General features: G+C 36.5%; 1 protein-coding gene across 2 annotated transcripts in view; it reads left to right on the top strand.

Annotated features, from left to right (window-relative positions):
- Positions 1-25,529, top strand: part of CDH7 (cadherin 7) — an 84,737-nt gene that overhangs the window by 34,910 nt on the left and 24,298 nt on the right. For both annotated transcript variants that reach the window (XM_059857553.1, XM_059857544.1), the window contains exons 3-6: positions 5,053-5,347; positions 12,801-12,920; positions 15,210-15,377; positions 16,706-16,893. In XM_059857553.1, the coding sequence (XP_059713536.1) occupies positions 5,053-5,347; positions 12,801-12,920; positions 15,210-15,377; positions 16,706-16,893 (771 nt within the window). The remainder of the gene's footprint in view (positions 1-5,052; positions 5,348-12,800; positions 12,921-15,209; positions 15,378-16,705; positions 16,894-25,529) is intronic.

The raw sequence follows: 25,529 nt of genomic DNA, 5'->3' as shown, positions 1-25,529 counted from the left end.
CATACAAGAGATGGTAGTGGCCAGATAAGCTGCTTTTAGTACTTAAAATGCTTTTAATAATTCAGTGCAATATCTCTCCTTCCTGAGAAAAATTAGTCTCCTTCTCTTTTGTAAATACTGTTTATTACTTTAATGGCAAGTGATACAAAAGACTGTCATCTTTAGTTGTACAGATTTTAACACAGGCAATATTTAGAAACTGTTGAGTATTGGGAATTTTGAAAAAAAAAATTTTTTATGTTTCCATAGAATCATCACCAGACTAAAGGCCCACATAGACATAAATGCATTAGGGGAGACCCTAGACTAAGCTATATTGCTGTAGGGCCAAAACAATGTGAGAAAAGATTTGGTTTATTAAAAGACTTAAGGTAGAAACACCTTTGCTCTTTAGTGAAGCTGACTGCTTCCTTCTCTCACACATATCCAGCAAGTATTTTCTAAAACTGAGATCCTAAAGAGATTAAGTGCTTTTTTAGCTTGAGTTCAGAGTCAACAATAAATTATCTTCTAAAGAACAAGAAAAAGTTCACTTTTTATGTACATTTTCCCTCTGCCTCAAAAAGGCTTATGTGGCTTTTATTATTAGATTTGTTTGCTCTCTGCTAACTTTCCTAGCACATCAGAAGTTATCCTGCTGGTAAAAAATACATCATCTCTGTCTAGAGGTTTGTTGCTTCCCTTTCCTGTTCGCATGTACTCTTGTAAATGCAGGGATCACCTAACTCCAGAACTCTTAGAATCTTAATGTTAAATATATGCAGTATGCAACAAAAAGGCTATAGGATCAGCATATAAGATCATGAATCCTATACTGATAATAAGCCAAGTTGAAAGGCAAGGCAAACTAGAGAGTCACCATCATGGATATTGTGTGGAGGTGGCAATGGATGAAATGGATTGGAAGCATACAACTCTCTCCATTATTTCGCTTTCTGAAAAGAGGGTGTTTTATTTACAATATCCATGGCAAACTGATTCTGAAAGAGGAATTTTCTGGAATGACCCAGAATGGAACCAGATGAGATTTACCCAGTGAATCCTTGAATCCTCCATGTCTCTTGAAACAAGAATTTGAAAGTGACTTTGTCTTGAGCCTGTCTACTTCGAAAGTCAGTCCCCATGTGCAGCTACAGATTGAGCTGCAGTTCTGTCTCCTGCAAGAATGGCCCTATAGAAAGTGGGAGGAGTGAAAGGCAAGCTAGCAGATGGAACAGCCAGAGAGGCTTTCTGGAACCTTCCTGCTAAGTACTACTGTCCTGAGGACTAATGTAATGCTATATAATTGTTGCCAAATTAATAACAAGAACAAATAAAAATCCCAGGTCTTATTACTTAATGTGTTTCTTCTATTAAAAAAGGGACAAATAATACCCAAAAGCAATAACAAAAGCAAACAACTCACAACAACTGAAAATGCACAAAGTGTTTTCTAAAGCCAACCTAATATGGAAAATTGTGCTTCTCACTTCCTACAATGTTAAATTAAATATCTGGAACCACAGGTAGTTTGCTGTGAATATGATACAGGACATTCAAATTCAAAAATTTTGTTCATAGTTGCAATGCATTGATGCTTCTACCTTAATGACTTTGAAGATCACTGTATGGAAGAATTATATTGTGTGAAACTGGATATTGGTGGCATGAAAACTGCATCAAAATTCTCAATATTTTCAGCAAGGTACATTTTTTTTTGTGTTGTTCTCTTGTACTGTACTTTTAAGTTTTCTCAGATCTCCTCTAAAAAGCATATAAAAGTGTTGAAAAAAATCTCTTTGGAGTGCTTTACACTGAATTGATTGTTCCACGGTACCAAAGACAAACCAAAATCTTTAGCTATATCACCTTCCTGTGGTTAAGTAGGTAGAGAATGGTACATTACTAATTTGAGCATGGGCCAGCACAGTTCTTTAATGCTGAGTAGAACAAAGTTTTAATAAAAGATGCAAAGAAGTTTGCAGTTCCAGAGCCTTAACCTTGGAATAACAAAGGTCCTCACCAATCACTTTACTAATCCATGTGGTAGCAGTTTTCTCACCAAGGCATCGTTCCAAAAAGTGGCTTCTGCTCAGCATTTCACTCCAGGTCACCAGCCACTGTAGTGCAATCCATGAGGAGATTTATGGACCTCAAAGTGGAACTCCTTAAAGAACAATGTGTTGTTAATCAGTTAGCCACTGAGTGAGCAAATGGGAAATGCTGAAGCTACAGAATTTCTCCTTTCCCTAGGATGTGAAAGCCTTGCTCAGTGCATCTTCAAGGATTTACTGGCCTCTCCCCTGAAGGTCTCTTTTTTATTTTTTTCAAAGCAGTGCTGGTTAGTTATTTGGGATAGGTCTGGATGTAGATCCAAGGTAAAAAGTAGGCTGTGCAGCCCTGGAGTTTGAGAGCACTGTGGTGTGCTGATGGGCTCCGCTCCATCCCAATGGGACAGCGCTGTGCTGTTGTCAGAAACTGAGATATGGAAACTTTCCTTTCTCTGCTTGACGAGATATACTTGTACATCTCTAAAATTCAGAAAAATGCTCTGCCTGATGAAATGCTGGGGATGCTGGTGTCCCCTGCTTTTCTCTCATCCTAAAGTATGCCAGAAAAGGTGGAACAGCCTTTACAGGGAGAATGTGAGAGTCTCAGCCACCACAGAAAGAGCAGCTACAATATGGGGTATGGAGAAAACAGAATCACTTAAGAAAGACAAAGGCATGGAATCTTTGTATGCCATAACCTCGGTTCTTCTGTAATGTGATGTTCTGCATGTCAGTCTAGACTGTAGGATTCTGGCTGTGTAGGGAAACACACACAGTTCCTCTGTAGCACACAGGAGACCTATGGACCCTGAAGCAGGTATTAGAGAAAGAAAATAGGAAGGAAAAAAGGGTCAAATAAAATTAGAGACAAGTTATACAGATTCTTACTCCCACAGGCCCCTGCTCCTCTGTAGGGAAGATGGATACTTCTTCCAGTCAAGTTTAAAAAAGCATTGAAAGACCGAGCTGTCATAGATGTGTGAGTTGAACAGAGGTATGGTTTGTTCAATAAACCCCAGCCATTGGGACTGAGGAATACCCAGTGCTGTGGATCTCATAAGAGCCTGAATGTGAGATACATTTTTCCTTGGCCTGCTCACAGTGTCAGCACTGTTTATTCCTGAGTGTGCAGAGAAGTTGGGCTTTAAATGTTTGGGGAAATCCACCAAAGAAATCTTAGGCTTGTTTAGGTATCTCTGGATTTAGGTAGCAGCAGAATAAGGATAAATCATATTTCAAAATAATGTAGCTAATCTGATTTAGATATCCTAGTTCTGTTTCTCTAATCCAGTCCAAAGCTCTGGATTCCATTTCTGTCTTAAAAGAGCAGAGTGCACTGTAATTGCATAAGTATGAGATATCCAAACAGTATAAGTGAAATAATGTGTAAGAAATAGGCAGCTTTTTATCCAGCTGAAAAATTCAAAACTGAGCATGAATACTTCCCTGCTGAAATAGGAAAATATTTTGCAGCTGTGCTAAGTCATGCCCAAGATAACAATTGTCTGCATGTATTTGGGAAGTGAATACTGTCACAGTGATACTCCTAACAGAGAGAAAAAAGTTAGCGATGGAAATTGTGATGATGATGGTGATGATAGTGAATGTACCTCCAAACCCAAGATAACATGGAATTAGGGCAGGTACAAAGAAGATATGAGATAGAAAAACCCAAGCATATTTAACACTGTCTTCAGCTATTTACAAATTATTCCACTTTTAACAAGCAAGAAAATACTTTACATTTTACTGGTATTCTTTTCACTTGTACAGTATTAACTATATCATATGTGTGTGTTACTATAACATGACATCCATATCAATTACACTCTTTATTGTTTGAGAAGTTTGAGAAGTATGTAAGAGGTGTTTGAGTCTGTGTTTTCTAACTGGAAGATGAAACTCGGTCAACATAAAAGAGCTAGAAAACCTGTGGAATCCTGCTCTGTAATTTAAAATATGTTGAGTGATGAGGAAAAAAAATTTCTTTCTGTAAACCTTTCTTATCTTTCTAATGGAAGATGCATTTTGTATGCTGAAGTGTATTTCTTGTGCGCCTACTACAAGTAGTCCCAGGGAAACTGCACCTGGCTTTCAATGCTGTGTGCTTCCAAAAGTGCCAGGACACCTTGGTCTTTCTCAGAGTCTGCATTTTTCTGTAATTAGATAATGAAAAGGAAGATATGGAAATGAAGAATTGAAGTTAAAGGCCCATCAGATAGTAGTGAGCAATTTATCAACCAGTACATTTTACCTCATTTTATGGAACCATAGAATATGCTGAGCTGGAAGGGACCCATAAGATAATCAAGTCCAACCCATGGCCTTGCACAGGAAACTGCAGGAATCACACCAAGTGCCTGAGAGCATTGTCCAAATGCTTCTTGAACTCTGTCATTCTTGGTGCTGTGACCACTTCCCTGGGGAGCCTGCTCCAGTGCCCAACCATCCTCTTATTGAAAAACTTTACTGCTATCCAACCTAAACCTCCCCTGACTTAGCTTCATGCCATTCTCTCAGTGAATTCTGTCACTGGTCACGAGAGTGAAGAGATCAGTACCTGCTGCTTTCCCTCAGGAGGAGTATTTGGCATATTTTACTGCTCTCTGCAGTAAACACTGAGAAAATACGTAAATACACACAAGAGCAAACACACACTGACATGAAGTTTATATTGCCATTTGTTTCAAGTCTCACCCTTCAGAAGGATTATAAGCTGAACTGAGCAATGTGGTTAAATTCAGATAGGAATAAAGTCATGGTTATGATCATATGGGTGCATGTGTTTGCCTATGTAAAAATCTGGCATGAGAAGAGTGAGGAAAGAATGAAGTTTTTGTGCTTAAAGGAGCAAATTTACAAATTCTAATGGTGCCACACACGCTGTGTGTGACAAACATTCAGCTTATATTTCCAGGAACAATCAAATGTTCTGCTCAACACAGGAATTATTTTTTTAACATATCTCCATGCCACTGACTCTCTTGTAAGTTAATCTCATCTCTCATCAATTTTTCACCAGCTTCACTCTGATGTTGATAAAGGAGATGGTTCCATCAAATACATCTTGTCAGGCGAAGGGGCAAGTTCCATTTTCATTATTGATGAGAACACGGGGGATATTCATGCTACAAAGAGGCTGGACCGAGAGGAGCAGGCCTACTACACGCTCCGAGCACAAGCACTAGATAGGCTGACTAATAAACCCGTGGAGCCAGAGTCTGAGTTCGTCATTAAGATTCAGGACATCAATGACAATGAGCCAAAATTTCTGGATGGTCCCTACACTGCTGGAGTTCCTGAGATGTCTCCTGTGGGTAAGTGCAAAATACACTGTTGGTGTTGTGGGAAATTTGTTCCTATTGCCTTTTTAAAAGTTTCATTATTTTTTACTGTTTTGCACTAAGCTACTTAATTATCTATGAGGCACCTGCAACAGTTAGATATTTCAAGACTAAACTGGAAATAACATGCTAGATTAAGTATTTACCCTTTCAAAAATGTTGTGAAACTCAAATAGCTATGGATTCAGATAACCATTCTATGGTGCATTTCTCATTCCAGGGCCCAGAGGCTTTGTTTTATAATTCCCATTAATGGTAATAAGTTTCACACCTCTGTTATGGTACTCAGAGGTTATAATTTATAATTTCATTCAGATAAGGTCTGTTCATAACAAACACTTCAAGTTCATGCTAGTGAATAGCATAATCTTTTTTGTAAGTTTTGCACATTTTAGCAATAGTTTATTGTATATTTTTTCCTTACACTGAAATTCCACTTTCTGGGGAATATAGGCAAGAAGCAAGAACTGGGGTACAAGTTGAGATAATTCAAAGTTCTACTGAAATCAGAGAAGAATGGGTCTTAGAAGCTTCAGACCCTTTGCTGGAAACTAAGAAATGCTGATTATTCCTGAATTTGAATTAGGGAAGAATTTCAAAATCAAATCCACTCTCTCTTCATTATAAAGTGACCAAATGCTCATCCATTGTCAGGTACCACTGTTCCTTTGAAAGCTGACTCTTTCAGACCAGAGCAAGGCTTGGCCCAGAGATGTTTTGGTAAATGTTACTTTGAGATGAAATTATAAATACAAGCACAAAAAAGCCCAACAAACCAGCCAAACAAAAACAAGAAGAAAAAGCTAAAACAAAACAAAAAATAAAAACTTACTTTACTATAAATCTGTATATGGGAAGGCCCCCTTCTACCTGAGAGAGTTCTGTGCTGATTGAAATAAAGATTTTCTTTGCTGAACTGATTTTAAACCATATTAAAATGTGGTACTCTTACAGAAAGGCTGGGCATAAAATTTGCTACAGTTTCCTCAGTATGATCTCTTGTGTTTTTGAATGTTAAACAATGCATTTACATTGGAGCTAGCGAGGAGAAGAATCTTCCCTACCTAAGTGCCCTGTAGCAATCGGAAGCAAACATTGCTTATATATTTGAAACTCAGTTTAGGAGTCAATAGAAGACAAGTAAAACATTGCTAATGAGTTTTCCATACATTTATTTTACTAAGCAGTGAGCATAGACACTATTTCTCATTGATACTTGGCATTTGCTCATTGTCACTCGAGCACTATGTGGATGGCTGAAGAGGCAATACTAGCCATGAAGAAAGACAGACACCACAGCTTTTGCAGAGTAACAGGGAGGAGATGAAGTTGTGAAAAATTGCTGGGAACTTTTTTCTTCTGAACTTTGAAAAAATATAGACAACAGATAATCTAAGACTGTAAAACCTAAATAACACACTTCAAAAATAAGTTATGTTAAAATACATCTGTATTTCTCTTAATTAAGATGCTCTTTTACTTAAGAATAAGAGTATTTAAGTAAGGTCTAGCATGTAGCATCTATTAGATTTTTTTTCCCACTTTTTTCTTATGACCTGGAAAGAAATTATCTCCATATTTCACTTTTGCATTTATCACCTCTGTCTTTTCTTGCACTGGCATATTGATGTACAGACAACTACTACAGATTTACGAGGTTTACTTAACTATACAAATCCATGCCTCTACTCCTACCTATGCTCCATTTGTTCCAAAAATATATTTGAAATCAATCTATGGGGAGTGCACTGTGTGCAGTGGAGAATATAAGGACTGTTTTTCAAAATTAACTGCTTTGCATATTTTGTTGAATCTTTACATCATAAAGGAGTAAAAGATATTTTCTCCCACATGGACTGTGCAACACCAAATATGTTTTCAATTCAGGTAAGTATTATGCAAAATTATTAACTGAGACTAGTGCACTCTCTGAAATTTGTGTCAACTAAGGGTCGTTTCAGATTCATGAACTTCCTGAAACTGCACATTTCAAACACCTTCATGGTTAGTGTCACACACCTAGCAAATACTGCGTTGTTACAGAGTTAAGGATTAACATGAAATTCCTTTGTGACACTTTGTTGCACTTTGTCGAATTTTGTCTTACATAGTTACAGCAATTCATACTTTATTCATATAACATAATTTTTAATTAATCACCTAGAGCATCCATGAAATATTAAGGAGATACAAAGTATCTCTTTCCTATTTTGTTTAAAATTGTATCCATGACAAGGATTTTTAATTGGATATTAAAGGAAATGAAAGAGATTGCAGGATTATAAACCCAAATTAACTACAAAGCTAGAAAAACTACAACCTTTAACCTACAGATGGGTTATGCAAGTATAATGTTTCTGTATTCTATTTGACAAATATTTTTGGACATTATCTAAGGCTAATTGAAGTCAATCTCTTCTTTTATTTGAAATTACTTCAGGTCAGGTTTAAATTATATTTGGGTCAGGGCCAATTATATTGATTATCCTGAACAGAGTAAATATCTTGATGGCTTATAAATCTATTCATGGCAAAACCCCCAAAGATATGGCTTATCTGAAAACCATAGGGGTTTGTTCTTGTCATATTTTTTTAAAGTGTGTCTGGTACTTAAAAAACTGAAGCAGCATTATATTTCAAACAAAAGGATACTGGTTTGTTTGAGTTATGACTGAGGGAAGAAGGGATGAGAATTCCAATGCCCAACATACTTTTGGTTTGTTTAATCTTCTCCGCTCTCCAGCCATATCAACAGCTTTGCTTGTTACCCAGCACAACAAATATCTCTTGCCATTTATTACCCCTGACTGGGATGGATAGAAATACCTGAATTATATAAAGACATAAAGAAAGCAAAAGCACTATATCAGGCTTATATCTTTGATATAGTGTGTAGTGGGTCTTGAGAGCTTGCATGAAGTGTCTCTCTCCAAGCACAAGGCACCTCTGCTTCCCTTTGTCCGACCTTGCTGCTTAGCTGGGACTATTCTTGAGTTTTTTCCCCAAGTGAAGGCAGCATAAGAAGGCTGTAGGAGGGGAGGGAGGAGCTGAAGAGGGTTCTGACTCTCCCCTTTCACACTCCTGGAGGGGAAAGGCTGTGGAGGCATTGCTGCATCAGCTGTGGGTGAGACCTGGTGGTGGAAGCTTAGAAATACCAGAAGGTACCGAGCAGAATCGGTCTGGATTGTTGGATCATGCAGGAATTCTGGATCACTTGATAGTGAAGGTGTTTAATGTTTTCAGTAGCAGCTGAAACCATGTAGAGACATGATGCCATTATGGAAAGGTTTTGTATATTAGAAATAGTGCACATCATTAATTGATATAAATTAATACTTTGAATAACTGACTGCCTAAAGCTCTATTTTCAATTTGATAATGTGGCTACAGTTCAATTTATAGGAGTTTGTGCAGTTTAAAAATTATGCATTTGTTAAATTATTTTAGTTTTAGAAACCAGTTTTATTTTGAATGATCTCACCAATATTAAAACAGAAGTCACGGAATAATTTCTCATGAAACACTATTTCAAAATATTATTTGAAATATTCAAATTTTATTTGCATAAAATATCCTGCAAGTTACTAGCAAGCTTTCTAAAAAGCTCTGTAGATGTTTCTAAAACAGTACACTTAGAGATTCAAAATTGATCCCTTTGAAGGATCTCCAACTCAATTTTCAGCAACAAGTTTAGATTTTTCTCTTCCCATCACAGAAAAGGTTAATCTCTGCAGTGTGTCAGGAGCACTGTGGAGCCTTGACTTGGCTAAATCTAAGTACAAATAGCATTCTAAGTACAAGGTCCTCTCTGCAAATATCTTCCCATCCTTTTACCTTAATATAAGTGCTAATAGGTCAAATCCTGCGATTATTGTAATTTAGTAATCTCTATCAATATCTAGTAAATATTATTTTAGAAATTATCTTAAAAATTCTTGAAAATAAAACCAGGAATCTGTACCAGTCACACAAAATTAAGTCTGTAACTAACTACTATCAAGAAAAGAATTACATGGAACACTTTGATAAGCAGCACAGATTTTTTTCTCAGTACTGGCTGCAATTGCTTGAAAAGTTTATGTTGCTACATGTAGAATTCCTTTTAATGAACTAATATCCAAGTTTTGTTAAAAAGACATAACTGTAGAGAAAAATAATTCTTGAGTAATCCATACTTAAAAGAGAAAGCTACTTTTTAAATAAATAACACATGCTTATTTTTTCAACCCACACAAAATACACAAAGTAATACTTTGTAAGCAATATCTGTTACTAATTTGTTAAGTTTTAGTTGCAAAGCCACAGTTTATATTAAGACAGTAATGAAAGTTTGGGGTAGAGTTAGTGTCCTGTCTATACTTGGAATCCAGGGCTCTGAACAATTGTGACTAAACAAGATTTATTGGCACACTCATTTTGTCGGACGGAGTAAAGGTGTGGTACCATTTGTTGGCTGTCCCTGTCACCTGTAAGTCCTAACCTTGGGTACAGGTTTGGCAGCTGATTGTCTCTGCTGGAGGGTAAGGCAAAGCATTCACATGCACAAGGAAGACAAATTCCGTGCAGGAACACAAACTCTTCTGAGGCAATGTACTTGGAACTACAATGAAACTACTCATTTTTCCTCACACTTTTAGATTTATTTACTATCCATAAGTATCCCCACAACTTTATGATTTGGGTTTTTAAAGGAAGGAAGTATTTTAGTTTGACATCAATCAATCCATTGCAGAAAGATTAGAACAGCAGTACATGGCAGTTATCCTACTCTGAAGGAATTTCTGTTCTTCAAGAGCAATCTGCTTCTTCTGGAAAAAAAAAAATCTCTGGAAATCCTCAAATACAGATCTTTCTTTGCATTTTGTTTCCTTGGAACAGATTTCCTACACATAGGACTTTTCACATAATTAGAATACCTTCTGTTATCTTGCATATTCTTGAAAAAAATGTGCAGAAATCTCTCAGCATGGGGCTTTAAAAGATCTTTTTTTGTGTGTGTGTGCAATTAACAAAGAAATAATGACAATATCATGGGTTTTAGATCTTTCCCCCACTGATGTTTAGAAGAAGTTGATTAGCACAGAGGGACTGGAAAGTATCATTTTTTTTTAGTTACTGATTACATTTAAATGAAATGATCACAGAAAGATTTGATGTTAGAATTTCTACTTAAAACCCACCATTTTCTGAAGGATTCATGTGTTTTAGGAGAGACACAATCAAATTCAGATAATGACTTTATTCATCTCCTGGAATGTAGAGGGTTTGTTTGCTACATCAATAGATTTTTACAGCAAACAAGCACTTCTAAACTAGCAGCATTTCGAAAATGTCTATGCTGAGATTGCAGAGCTTGTAATTTCTTTGATCTTGTATTGGTCTGGGGCCCTTGAAAGCAGCAAGAGCAGGGGGAAAGACATAACTGTGTGAGAGGTTTATAAGCACTTTTGCCAATATTTGCAGACATTGTAAGCTTCATTGGCAGGGCTTAGTGACTTTGTAAATGTGGTAAGCCTGGCTTTCACAAAGAACACAGGATGTCAAACAGTCATTACGATACCCTTGTTCTCAAAAGCTGGATAGACTTTGGCAAGTTTGGAATAGGTCCCTGTATGAAATTACATCATAGAGTAATCTGTAAAATCAGTTTGACATCCTGAATCAAAGCTCTTAGTTACTGGTGAACAGAAAATGGATCTATTTATGTCCCAAAACTGATAAATGACTTGATGGATTAGCTAGCAATCTTCTTTTTAAACTTTCCATCTACTTAATAGTTGAATGCAAAATTTCAGATTGGGAAGAACCTTTTCCCTGTCCAAAAATATTAGACCAGTCGCAAGACAGAAAAATTGAATTTAAATAGAATTGCAACCATACTAATTTGTCATGGATACTTCAGGAATAGAGATCAGGAATGTGGGCTTATTAAGCCATAACCTCAATAATTTTGTTTTACATATGATAATTTCTGGTTAGAATTCTTTCAAGCAGGACCCATCCTTTGCAATCTGTTCCAAATGGAGGGCTGCACTTAATCCTTTCTCTAAACTTTCAGCCTAGTCCTAGGCTCCATTTATGATGTTCTACTTAACTGAGAATGGAAAAGATGAGGAAAATGGATGGGTGGTTTACTATATAAGATAAAAAGAATTTCAGAGCTTACTCCCATTTATTGAAAATTCCAAGTAAAACTGACCAGAATACTATTTATATTAAGTTCATCCTGGACACTTGCTATTTCAGTTTGTTCTTAAAAAGTGATTTCAAGGCTTGCTGGTCTCATTTTCACATGTCAAAAAGATGTCCTTTCAGAAAATGAACATTGTGTTTAGCAAATATTTTTCTCTAATCATGTGTCTAAATAAAGTCCATGAAGCAATCTGATCTTCTCTTGAAGAACTTTACTGGGCATCTGCCAAATTGATACAATATTAATTTGCAATCTCACCTCCAAATGGGTCTCTGGGCTGCTCAATGGAAGGTCTGAATGTTACAGACAATCTGCCAGTGAGAAAAAATATTCTGTTCTGTCTATCACAGGATGATGACCATGGCCAAGGCCCTGGCTCCAAGTGTTATTTTATTCTGCTCTCAGCATACACCATGAAAGCTGTTGTCTAGAACAAAACAAATGGGAACTGACATGGAGAACATAATGAATAGGAGCTGGATGCAGAATGAGGTCCTCACAAAACATAACCTTTCTACTAGCCAGTTAGAAATTTTTCTTTCCTATTCCTGTTAAAATAGAGACATTTTTTGCTCGAGGAATCTTTCCACAATAGATTACCACAATTGATATTGCAGATATATTGAAGAAAATTAATATTACAAATTATTGAGGGAACTTACTGCTTTTTAAAGGAATTTAGAGACCACTTTCACCAGGTTTTCTCTGAGCTGAGAAAGAAACTCTTCAGCCAATTCTTTATGAAGCAATAAATAATTTTATAGGCTATCAATAATTTTGTATACATTTATCAAAATTAGTAAAACATATGTTTGTATGCTTGAATTTGTTATGAGTTACTACAATTTCAGCAAGCAGACTTCTCTTAAAAGGAAAACTACTGCTACTGTATTTCATACTCGAAAAGACTTCAGGCTTCACCATCATTACTGAAATTTTGCTGACATATCTTCCACCAGGCAAAGTCAGAGGTGGAGAGGAGGAGCTAATGAGTGAGATGTTTTTTACTGCTGTGAGTCAATGCTTGTAACTATTTGGGAAGATGGAATTCTGTAGTAGCTGATACTATCAGTTTACAAATAGATACAGTAAACAGAGTCAGCATGGAAATGATGAGCAGTTGTGAAAAGCCACTTCACACTGTTCCAAATATGTTCTGGCAAAGCATATAGAGTAAGTGTAGTTCAGATTTTTCTATCTTTCATTTGCAACAGTCCCTCAAACATTTTACAGGTACCTCTGTGGTTCAAGTGACAGCCACTGATGCAGATGACCCTACCTACGGCAACAGTGCTCGAGTGGTTTACAGCATATTGCAAGGACAGCCTTACTTCTCTGTGGAGCCCAAAACAGGTAAATTTACATAAAACCTTTGCAGTAATGGTGAGAAAAAGAGAAAAATGTGCATTAAAACTTGCTAGGAGCTTATTAATATGACCTCTTTGTTAATTGAATACATTCGGATTTTGTTGATATTTTAATCACTTATTATTTAGAATAGATTTATGAAAGCCACATGTCTGAGCTATGTAATAAATAGACTTTGCTGGAATAGAATTTAGTATCTTTTCAGTCTACCAGCTACTTTGTCTGCTGCCATTGTCATCTATTTTATCAATGAAAGTTTCAAAATTTGTTGAACATTTTATCAGATTTCAGAAATATCTAAATGTCACATAGCCAGGTTCCATAAGAAAATATTTAAGGCTCAATTACTCTCCATTCCACTTTTCAAAGTGAAGTTTAGTTGTGGAAAATGAATCCCTTCTTTATTAATTTGAAGAAGAAAACACTATGCTTCTTATGCTTCTCAGATATAATATTGTGCTGCCACTTTTAAATCATATTGCTGGTGAAACTTTGTTTTTATAATTTTCTTTAAATTTTATTATTATTTTTAAGCCACAACCAAATGCAACATTTAATCTTCTATTAGTTTAATAAATATTACCCATTCTGCTATATTTTTCATAATGAAGGAAAGTAGTTTTTTGCTCTGCTCATTTCAATTTAGTGCTCGAGCCTTCACTTACACCTATAAGGACAAGAGATATAATCTTCTTTTTGGATATAACCAAGCTGAGACAAAAGAGAAAAAATATCACCCTTTTAATTATAAACAATCTGTGATGTGAATCAGACCTGAGTCCCAATATTGTGACCAAAAAGTCACACTCTATTTAGCAACATCTAAATTTGCAGAAATAACTACTATAATTATATCCATATTGCAACAGATCCATGCTCAGCAGGGATATATAGCACTGTCCTTTTCCCTCCAATGAGTATGATTCATAGTGGTTTTCTCTCTGTTTCTCTTTTTCCCTCTCCATGTGAGCTTATGTACCATGTATGTTGTGATGTTGGCTGCAGGCAGCCAGTGAAAAATAATATGGTAGTTTCTGCTAGATAAAAATCTTGAAGAATTCAGACTGAAATGTTTGCATACATTTTCATCACTTTGATGTGATACTCAGATTTCCTGTGTGCATGGCAGTTTGTTTCCAAATGATTGGGTAACTTTACCTGGCAATTTAAATATGACAGAAAAACCAGCATGCCAGGAAAAACAAGGTAGAAACAATAACACTATTAAATTGTATATTAATTGTATTTTTACACATCTTGTAAAATGGGTGAAATAGTGTCAGGCAGTCTGTGGGTGAAATAAATGTTTCAACGCAAAAGTGATTAATGGCAAGTCCAACATTCATAAGGGAAAAAAGAAATAAAACTCTAAGCTAACATTCAACAAATAGCAGATGAAGAGATACGTGTCCCAATGTGCCTCTTCTTTATTTAGTTTGTTTATGTTTCTTTTACTGCTGACACTAAGTGCTTTAGGAGCAAACGGCTGCCTCTCCGGAAATCAGGGTTAGCAGCTGTATTATGTTCTGGGCATGAAATATTCATAAAATCATCTTGTTTTGAGAAGGCGTATTTATTTTTTGATGTATATCAGCAAAGCTGAAAGAATGAAACATGGAATTTTCTTCTGGTTTTCATTTCATGTCAGTTAATTACAAATTAATTAATTATGCAGATCATCAAATGGACATAACAAAAACTACTTCAGACATTTAAGTATTTCATTGCTAAATAAAAACATCTCTTAAATATACTAATGTTTTAGAAGTAGATATTGGTAAAGCCAATATATGGCAAAATAAGGTAATTTCATATATCTGCAAAGTGTGGCATGTTATCAGTATTTGTAAGAGTTAATGCCTTGAATGGGTATCCAAAAGATAGTGAAATGAATCTTGACCTTAGAATTTAAAAAACGAATGCAGAATATTCTGTTCTTTCTAGCTCTAAAAGAGTGGGTAATCAAATACAGAAGATTACATCTTCCAGGGAAGGAAGTGTTATCCAAGACATTGTGATGACTGGTTCAGGGAGAAGATACTTGAATAACACTGTCATGCACTGCATTACCCAGTAAATAAAAATTAGTGGGTTTGGTGACTATTTAAAATAAGCTTATGTCAGTGCAACTCCTAGTCAAACCCTGTTATATTGGCGTTGGAATTAATTCATTCCACTCTTGCTGCAATCCGCTGTTACCTTTCAAAGGCAAACTCAGCTTTTACAGCAGCATATTTTTGCTTGTGTGATCCTTGACACCTTGTCTTTCTGCAGGTGTTATCAAGACTGCCCTTCCGAATATGGACAGAGAAGCCAAGGACCAGTACCTGTTAGTTATCCAAGCAAAGGACATGGTTGGGCAGAACGGGGGGTTGTCAGGGACTACATCCGTAACTGTCACCCTGACTGATGTTAATGACAACCCGCCGCGCTTTCCACGCAGTAAGTTACTTTGTGAATAGGTGACTTGCAATATTATTCCTAAACGCTGCTGTTTTCTTTACACTGTGCTATTTCTAAACAAAGAGTGCTTACTTTCTATGTTAAGTTCTTTGTTAAACACTGACTGAAAGACTACATTATTATTATTATTAATGTTGTTGTTGTTGTTGTTGTTGTTGTTTAGTAAGCATTGTTTTTCTTTGCCTCCTGCATACCAGATCGGTTGAAATGGCATACACCAGGGACATTTATTAATGGATTTTACTTCCTCTCTGTGAATAAATAAACAAAAAAATATATCCTAATAGATGTTTAGGTCTTTCCAGTTAGGCTTCAGAATTCTTTAATTTGACCCTCAATTCTTTGTATTCCTTCGGCATTGTCACGTGCTTACAGTGTTTCTTAAAGAGTTAAATACCAAAGAGCTGGGAAGTCATCTTCCCTCCATTTGATTTCTTTGACCAAGGTGGTTCTCATCCTAACCTAAAGAAAGGAGCTCACATTTGTATGCTCAAACCAGAAGAGCTCAGTTTATTCATAGCGTTCTGTTTGGGGTGCTTTTTTATTAGTTAAAAAAAAAAAAACCAAAAAAAACCAAAAACGTGGTAACATAGAAAGTAATGTGAAGGATATATATTCATGTCAGCTCCAGCCTCACCTCCAACAATGGAAAAAAATAGATCTGTACATAGTAGATTTCCTGTTCTTTCAAGCCACCAACTGCTTGAAATAATATTAGAATAACTGAAGTTGTTTTTGAAGGTGAGGGTGTTATTGGCTACAGAATGCACTCTGATACCCTTTTGACAGCATATATATCATTTTCTGCTTGAATAAAAAAAGCTAGAATTCTCAAAATGGTGCACTTTCTGTTAAAGAAATAATAATATATTAATTTTTAGTGATATTCAGATTGTGAACTGCCTAATCAAGATATAAACTATAAAATAATACATTTTTATATTGATATTATTTTATTTACTTGCTTTTCTTTCCTCTTTTCTGGTAAACAAAGTAAAACTGCATTATCAGGAACTCACATCATGATTTGCATTTAAGTCTTGAGTTTTATTTTTGCATCTTTGCTTTGTGCTTCTCTTGTCATATGAAGAAGTTATGTTTGTTTTACTTATAGTCTCTCACAAAGAAAACCTAGCAAAAAGGGCAATTTGGTTTCAAAACTGAAGAATATTTTCTTGTAGCCTGAGTAAATGTTCAGGCACAGGATTTGAAGGAATGTAGATTTAAAAAAGCTAGATTTTTTTTTTTTTTTTTTTTGCTTTCAGTCCCAGAAGACTCTGAATTCATTAAATTTTTAAATTTTGCAGGATCATATCAGTATAATGTCCCAGAGTCTTTGCCAGTGGCTTCTGTGGTGGCCAGAATAAAAGCTGCAGATGCAGATATTGGACCTAATGCTGAAATGGAGTACAAGATTGTGGATGGTGATGGTTTGGGAGTATTCAAAGTTTCTGTTGACAAAGACACCCAGGAGGGAATCATAACTATTCAGAAGGTGAGTCTGATTTTACCCACTGATTCTGTTTGGAACTCTTCAAGATAGGGGCAGGTAATGAGAGTATGAGCTTTTGTTCCTAAGAGCCTTGTCTGCTGTAAATGTTTCCATTGGTACATTTCATCTTGACTTGACTGTGTGATTTTGAGGTTTTTAATGACTTATGCTGAAAAATATTCTGCATGTTCTTTGACAAGACCTGTATTTTTGTGAGGTGTACATTTTAAAGCCTTGCATTTGAATGGGAATCTACACTTCAGGCTCATTTGTCTTTGTAATAAATGGTAGAAAGTGTGAAAATATATTTTGCAGCAAAAATGGAAGCTCAGAATAAAAATTGGATTCTGAAATTAACTTTAAAAATAATTATCTGGATGTCTTTAGCTGAGGTAATACTATTCAGAAAGCACACATTATTAATTTAAAGTTTTATAACAGTAAATGTAGTAGGTTTACAAGATCATGTATTATTTAAAATATTATTTTAAAAACCCTGAAAAAATTAAATAAGTATTTTTTCTTCATAGATTTCTACATGTGTGGTTAGAAAGCATTACGAAATTGAAAGATCATGTTGATATAAATTATTAAAACTAAGCTTTCTCACGTTGTTGCAACACATTTTTTGACTACCCTTTTAAAAACAAAAAAATGTGCTCAAATATTTTTCAAGAAAGTTTAAATTTTTTAACAGTAAAAGAAATACAACACCTTGGAAGAATCTCTCGTATAATTTCCTACTCTTAATGTGTGAGTGCTTGGCAAGGTCCCTGTGACTTTTGTTAGGCAAAGAATGGTATTTCATGGCCTGGGCTTCTCACCCAGAGCTCAGCCTGCAGCTCCCATTGCAGCTGCTAACCCAGCTACCTACACTGAATGGATTCCTCAGAAATTTGATATCCTTAAAATGTGGGAATGACTTGCCATTTCAGAATACATCCACATATGTTTCCAAACAAGGATCTATGTTTGTACTTAGTATTATTCCGTAACAGGTTTTTTTTTCCCTACACAGTCTTTAATCTTTGTAAACTTCACCTATCGGCTGGGGCACTTTTTTGTCTTGTTGTGCTGGGGTTTTTTTTCCCTTCTCTGGTGTATCAATTCCTTCTTCTAGCAATATAAATCTTCAGGTATATTTCTCTTTGAAAGAAGTTAAGAGTGCGAGTTGTTGCAAAGCAATGGGCTAACTCTCTGATGCCCTTACCACCTGTTGAGAACTGGTAATCATCCATAGATGTCACAGCAAATGAAGTATGTTCACCCTTGAAAGATCATAATATGTGTAATGTGAATCTTTTTTCAAGGAAAAAACATCCATCTTAGGCTTCTTACAAAATGTACTTCTGCTTAGCACATTTGAAATACAAGTGATGAAAAGTTAGTAGTCTTTCTGTTCAACAGCCAAATTCAGTGTGGCTCCTTCAGTTTGCTCATTTAAAGTTTTTGGGCAAGGATTTGGGAGAAATGTGCCTATGCTAGAGGGAAAACATTTACCAGTGCCACAATGAGCAACACTGAATCAGTCAGGGTATTCAGCGATCTAATATAAGAATTGGTGAGTTCATTTCTAATTTTTTTTTTAGTATGGCTTTGTAGTCATGGTATTTGTTCCTGGAGTATCCTGATTTCAGTGCTATACAGTGGACCAAATAATTGACATTTGTTATTTCTATAATAATTTTAGCTAGAGAGCTGAACTGGACTTTTCACTACTGAATATTTGTCCAGAGAGGTGCTCCATGGAATAGCTGTTCGACTACATCAAAAGGGTACAAATTTTTGACCCGATCAAATGGTCTAATCTGCTAATAATTTTTATACCTACATTCTGCTGTATTTTGACTCAAGAATTCAGACTTCTTTCTCTGCAGCGTTAGACCTTCTCTCTAATTTTCCTACTATTTTTGACTTCTGTTCCTCTGTGTGGTAGGTAGTCCTTGGCTAGTGCAAGGTGCCCACCAAGCCAGTCTATCACCCCGCCTTCAGCAGGATAGTTTGAGAAAATAAGGTGGAGAAAACCTTTTGGTTTAAGATGAGAGCAGTTTCTGAAAGCAAAACTAAAGGTCACATGCATGCCAAGCAAAGCGAAAAACCAGAAGATCTTATTCCTTATGGAAATACCCGGCTGCTTCCTGGGAAGCAGAGCTTCATTTCAAATAGCAGCTGCTTCAGAAGGAAAAGATTGTAAATAAGTAATGCCCACTCCCCCACTCCAACCCCCACCTTTCTCTTAGGTTTTATAGCAGACATCCTGTGGCATGGAATATCTCTTTGGTCTGTTTGGGTCCACTGTTCTGGCTGTGCTTCCTCCCAAGATCTTGCCCATCTGTGTGGGAAATGTTGGAGAGACAGCAGTGATGCTGTGCCAGCACTGCTTGGCAGTAGCCAAAAACTGGCGTGTTGTCAATACCTTTCCACCTACCAATGCAAAGCACAGCGCTATTCTGCTGTGGGAAAAATTGACTGCCCTTCACCCAAACCCTGACAGACCCAAAGGTGATTTCCCACACTGAGGGCCACCTCCCAAACCTCAGGATATCCTTAGCTTTTCATTTTGACTCCAGGGAACCTTGTGCTTTTCCCAGCGCTCAAAGACCTTCCCTGCCAGCCTTGTAGAGAACGTTGTCTAGGATAGAAGTGAGGTACTGAAGTACAGGACATATTAGGCAACTGCACTGTCTTCTGGACAATAAATTGAATTAAAGACCATTATTAATAACTGCAGATGCAGGTTAAGTAGGTTTCAGTCACTGAGCCTTGTCTGCCAGATCACTGTGGAGTCAGATTATCTCTGCATGATAATGTGCACGTTAGTAAGAAGTCAGGGAAGAAATTAAGTTTGTAGCCTGAAATCTGCCTAAAAATTTTACTGTCCAGCACATGATGTTCTGTACTCCTCTGAGTGCAATTACCTTTCTCCTTTTCATGCCCTAAAATCAGCTGAGGTATTGAGAAGCAGCTCAGCCTCAAAATGCATGCCTATCCTTTTCAACTTCTGATGACTGATATGCTCAGATGTCACGTTAGTGTACACATCAGGCAGTAAAATGCCAAGGCAAAGACTTATGAAAAGGCACGCTTTGGTTCTAAATGCAAATGGGTGCTTTAGTTTTGCCTACTTCTGCTGCAATTGTACATAAAGCTCAGCAGGCTGGGCATGAAAATCACCGGCAGTAACTGAGCAGCTGAAGGCACTTCTCCATTCATTTTTGTGCTGGGTGTTGTTGGAGAAAGTTTGGCACCTGGTTATCCGAGTTCCACACACGAGCTGAGGATTTTGCATTCTGTTTTTAGAAGGATAACCACTTCAAGGCAACTTTGAAAGTTGACTTCCTCACTCAAAACTAACACTTCTTTTAACACATAAGTAGCATTAAATTTAAAAAAAGAGAGCTTTTGTAAGAAAGAAAAGAAAACTGCAGGAAGAGAAGTGAGATTTAAGAATTCACCATGTAAAAATGGATTTTTATGTTCGTTTTTATTTTTATTCCACAGCATTCATTTTATGGAATATTAAAGAAAAATGCCCAGGGACGAGCAAAAATTGCAGGAAAATGATCTTGTTTGAAACAGAGAGACACCAAGTACCATGATATTAGAATGAGAAATGTGTCATGTGGTTAGGTGTATCTCAAGATTACTGGTGAACAGATTTGGGTGTGTTTAGTTTTTTGTTTTCCATGCCTGTTTGAACACATTTCTTCTCTGTACCCTGCAACAAAGATTTCATAACATCACGAGTCAGTGGAAAAAAAAATTGGTTTTACTATTAAGAGTGATTTTCTTTGAAATGTATGGGGTGTCTTCCTTCCTTTATAACTCTTCTGCCTTGCTATAAACCCAGATATCTCTCTTGCTTGCACAGTTTATTCAGGCTGGATTTTTCTCCTAACACTTTGAGAGCAGTGCAGTTTTCTGAGTAGTAGAGGTAGTTCTGCTCATAGCTCTTGCAGCCATGGCAGGACTAGGGATTACGTGTTCCTGAGCACACTAGTACTGTTGCTACCTGGTGCCTAATGTCTGTGTAGATTAACCACTAGACTAAACCTCAGCTCAAAATAACATTTTGGCAATAGCCTGGCACTCCTGTAACTCCTCCCTTGACCACATGGAGGCAGACAAGGGAAGAATGCTTTCTCTGTGTCTCTATCCACTTGGTCTTTGTCCTTTCCAAGAGTCAAGAGTAGGATTGTACTGCACCTTATGGAGCACAATTAAGAAGCATGTGTGCTTCTATCACTGTAGAGTTTTTGCAGCCCTATGGGCTTTCAGATACTCACCACTCCTTATTTTATTTTATCCCAGTTAGGATACTTGAATCAAAATAAAATGAATGAGTTAAGTAGTTCACATATTTCAGGACGTTGCTTAAGTTCCTTTGAAGCAAAAAAAAAACACCACACCCCACCAAAAAAGCCTGGACCCAAATAAACCAATCAAACAAAAAAGAAATAAACAAAAAACTTCACACACAACATTTTAAAAATATTTGGGACAAGGGCTAATTTTGTTCATTAATTTATGGCTTACATAGTGACAGCAGGTTATGTTTGGATAGATTTTTTTTTTTTTTGTATGATTAGAGAAGCTATTATTTCATCTAATGACAGAAGCTAGTAAAACAGTGTTGAACCACTTACTTGGTAATTGGCACTAAAAAAAATAGCCTACTCTCTTCTGTAATACATTAACGAATTTCATATGCAAAACATGTATCCAGCATGTGTCTACAATGGTATATAAAAGTGTGTAAATCAATTTAAAGCTTTTTTCAGCCATTTCATTACCTGAAATAGGAAATAAAAAATTCTAGAAGACAAACTTTGACTTTCTTTTTCTTTGTCTTTCCTCTTTCTTCAGAAGTTGTTATAAAAAACAAGTGAATGAGACCCATAAGTAAAATTCTCAGCTTAAATGAAGGGTGGGAAAGTGGTAGGAAAAGATCCTAATAAGGATCTTTTCCTGTAACCTACTATATTCATACAATTTGTTGCCTAGCAGTTTCAAGTCCCTGTGGAAATGTTCCTACTTCTTTATTTACTCAGTTTCTTCTCTTTTGTTAAATAATACTAACAAATAAATGAAAAGTTCTCACTTTCTTATTTTTACAAGAAAAATAAAATCTTTCTTATTTTTATCCTGCTTGGAGCAGTTCACGCTGCAATTCTGATGTTGCAAATAATGTGAGTTGGGCTAATCTCTGCACTGTAGCACAGTCTCTGTGGCAATTAATAAAATAAAGCAGGATAGAAGAGAATAGAATCATAAGATAGCATCATTAAGGTTGGAAGAGACTTCCAAATTAATGAAGCCAAATCTTTGATCAAACACCACCATTAAACTATAGTGGCACTTCCAGTTATTTCTTGAACATTTCCAGGGATGATGATCCCCTGGGCAGTCTGTTTCTAGGCTTAAGTACCCTTTCAGTGAAAAACAGTCTTTGTGATGTCCAGCCTGAGCCTTTACCTGTCACATCTTGTGACTGTGTTGTCTTGTACTATCCCTAGTTACCTGGGAGAAGAGGCTGACCCCCACCTCACTACAATCTCTTTTTAGGTAGTTGTAGAAAATAATGTTCTCTCTGAGCCTCCTTTTCTCCAGGCTAAACAGCCCCAGTTCCTTCACTCCTTACACAACTCATCGTCCAGACAATTCCTCATCTCCATTGCCCTTCCTGCGCTCCAGCACCTCCTGAATGGAGGCCCAAAACTGGACACAGGACTCCAGGTGTGTTCTCACCCGTGCCAAGTACGGGGGGCAGTCACTGCCCTTGTCCCTCCGGACACACTGGTTTTGATCCCATCATTGGCCTTCTGAGGCACATGGGCCCACGCTGGCTCATGATCAGCATTCCCAGGTTCTTTTCTGATGGGCAGTTTTCCAGCCTCTCTGCCCCCAGCCTGTAGCACTGCAGGGGTTGTTGTCACTCAGGTGCAGAACCCTTCACTTTCATTGTTGAACTGACCTCAGCCCATTGATCCAGCCTGTCCAGATGCCTCTGCAGAGCCTTCCTGGCCTCCAGCAGATCCAGGCTCCCACCCAACTTAGTGTTGTCTGTAACTTACTGAGGTGCACTCGATCCCCCTATCCAAATTATTTATAGATAATAAACAGGACTGGACTGAACACTGAGCCCTGGGGACCACCACTGGTGGTTGGATGGCAACTGAATGTAATTCCATTCACTACCAACTCCCTGAGCCTGGCCAGTTTTTAACTCAGTGAAGAGTGCACGGGTTGAAGCCATGGTCTGCCAATTCCAAAGTAAAACTAAACTAGATGTGTAAGTTGCCTTTAAGCTGGATTTAGGAAAACATCCATCTTATGTGCTCTTTTCAGAAAAAAAAAGAGTTGTAGAGTTTATGAAAAGGAATCAGACATTTATATTTCTTAGAAGTATCTCAAAATTTTGTCTTCGTTCACACTGTGACTCAGTTCTCCATCTGTAGAGTAGGATCAATTCCTTCCTGTGGTTTCATTTGTAAGTTACATACTGCTATCAATGCTCCGTTAGCAAGGACTCTGATCATTTGCATAACTCAATTTCACAGTGGTGAGGGTGTTTGGAGAAAAAGCGTATTTTTTCTGCATATATTGGAGTTTTAAAAAATGTGTCAGATTTTCCTCTGCAGTAGAAATCTTAGAATTGAAGAAACATTTATGGAAGCAAATGATGATTCAGTCACTTAATATGACATATTCTGAAGTGTCCATGCAAAGCTATATACATCTTTGAAGTGGATTCATGTTGATTTTTGACAGAATCAAATTGTAATTCACATGAATGAAGTCTTGGCTTTGCTTTCTAAGTTTGTACATACACAAACCCTTATTTCTTTTGATTTCCAAACCACTATTCCTAGAAATAGTGTACTAAGAAAAGCATCATTTAGGTACAGATGATCTCACTTTATCCACAAAGTTGCAGGCTAAAATTAGACTTCAGTAATATTAATAGCGTAGCAGAAAAATTTTTAAAGATAAAAACATGATGCTCTGTATCCACCTACACATTTATCAAATATTTGGTACTTAAAGTAGTTATGGTAATTTAATAATAAAAAAGGCTGCAAGGTATATTTTTATTTTATGTATCATATGTGACTTTTTGAGATTTTATGAGACATGGTTCAAGCCATTTGGAAGTCTATGGAGAGATTTTAGTGGATTAAAGGGAGGGGGAAAAAAGGACCAAAGACCCCTAAATACTCTGTGGAGTGAGTGTTGCAATGTCTTACTGCAGAAAGTGGCAAGCATTAAGATTTCCCATGGCAGAGTTCTTGCTCACTTTGCCTTCATTTCAACCCTCAATGCACAGCCCCAACACAATATCACTAACTGGTATGCATGCTAAACGGAAAAATATTGTTGTAACATACTTTCTCATGGAAATTGACTGCTAAGAGATTATTTTAAAACCAGAGTTCGTTCAAAAAGCAATATTGGCAATTATAAAATGGGGGTGGGGGAAGGAGAGGGTTTATGCATAAGCTTTTGAGTGAAAAGCTATCTTTCCATTACTGTTAACATTTATTTTTTTTCTTAGCTAGAAATTTTTCTTTCAATTCAATATCAGAGTTTACAATGTAAGAACTTGAAGCTTCCCTGGTTCCTTTGAGAGATTGTGTGCATTTGTTTGATGTACTGCAGTTTTCAATATAAAACCTCAACTGGGCTTAAAAATGGGATTTTCACCTCTGAAAAGTACATTATTACAAAGTTACCATGCAATAAAAATGAACATTATAAAAATGGGCTTTCTGTGAGTTATGACTTTATATCCAGCCTCTCTAAAATAGAAGACTTGTTTTGCAATTTCCTTCAGAGAGGATAAAATTCTTACCCCTTAAAAGGAAAAGAACAAAAAAAGAGACAGACCTCACAAAAGGAAAGATATGGATCCTGCACAGGATCGAATCAGATAATGCTAATGCACAGATATTAATAAAGCTGTTAAGCTCTATTCACTGTACTGAAGGACTGAAGTAAATGTTGTCCATTTAACCTTCACCATTGATGTAGTAATTTGCAGTCTGTTAACCTGGTGTTCTGTCACTGGAATTTTGTGCTTTTGTTATAGCAGGAAATAATGAAGGCATGATCCAAAAGCCATTTGAACAATGCTCTCAGTATAACAGACACCAATGATAATTAGATAAGAAGAAACAAAAAAAAAATCTTTTCAGGTCACTTTGTCTGACTCTCATGAGTGTGTGTAGCATGCAATTTCTTCAATATATTATCTAAGAAATGTTGAAATATTTATTCCAGGTCAAGAGCTCTTGCCCATTAATCATATTTAGATATTCTGTTTGTTTTTCCCAGATTATATTCTACCTTAAACTCTGATTGATACCTCAGTATTCCCTACAGGATCTGAGGTTGTATATCTCAGAGCAGCAGATTGAGGGTAATGACTGTTGCTTTTGTAGACATTGCCACACCCCACAGAAGACAGGCTCTGCTAGATAGAACTGAAAATAACATTATTGCCACTGCAATAAAATCACTTGATGCTGTAAAATCCATTTTTCCATCCATAATTGCTCTCTTCTAAACACTGTCTCTACTTTATATGTACCTAGATTAAATTTTTAAAATTTATTTATTTATTTTTAATCACAAGGATC

The sequence above is a fragment of the Haemorhous mexicanus genome, chromosome 1, assembly GCF_027477595.1.
Source record: "Haemorhous mexicanus isolate bHaeMex1 chromosome 1, bHaeMex1.pri, whole genome shotgun sequence".
Taxonomy (NCBI): Eukaryota; Metazoa; Chordata; class Aves; order Passeriformes; family Fringillidae; genus Haemorhous; species Haemorhous mexicanus.
This window is presented reverse-complemented; position numbering and strand designations above follow the sequence as displayed.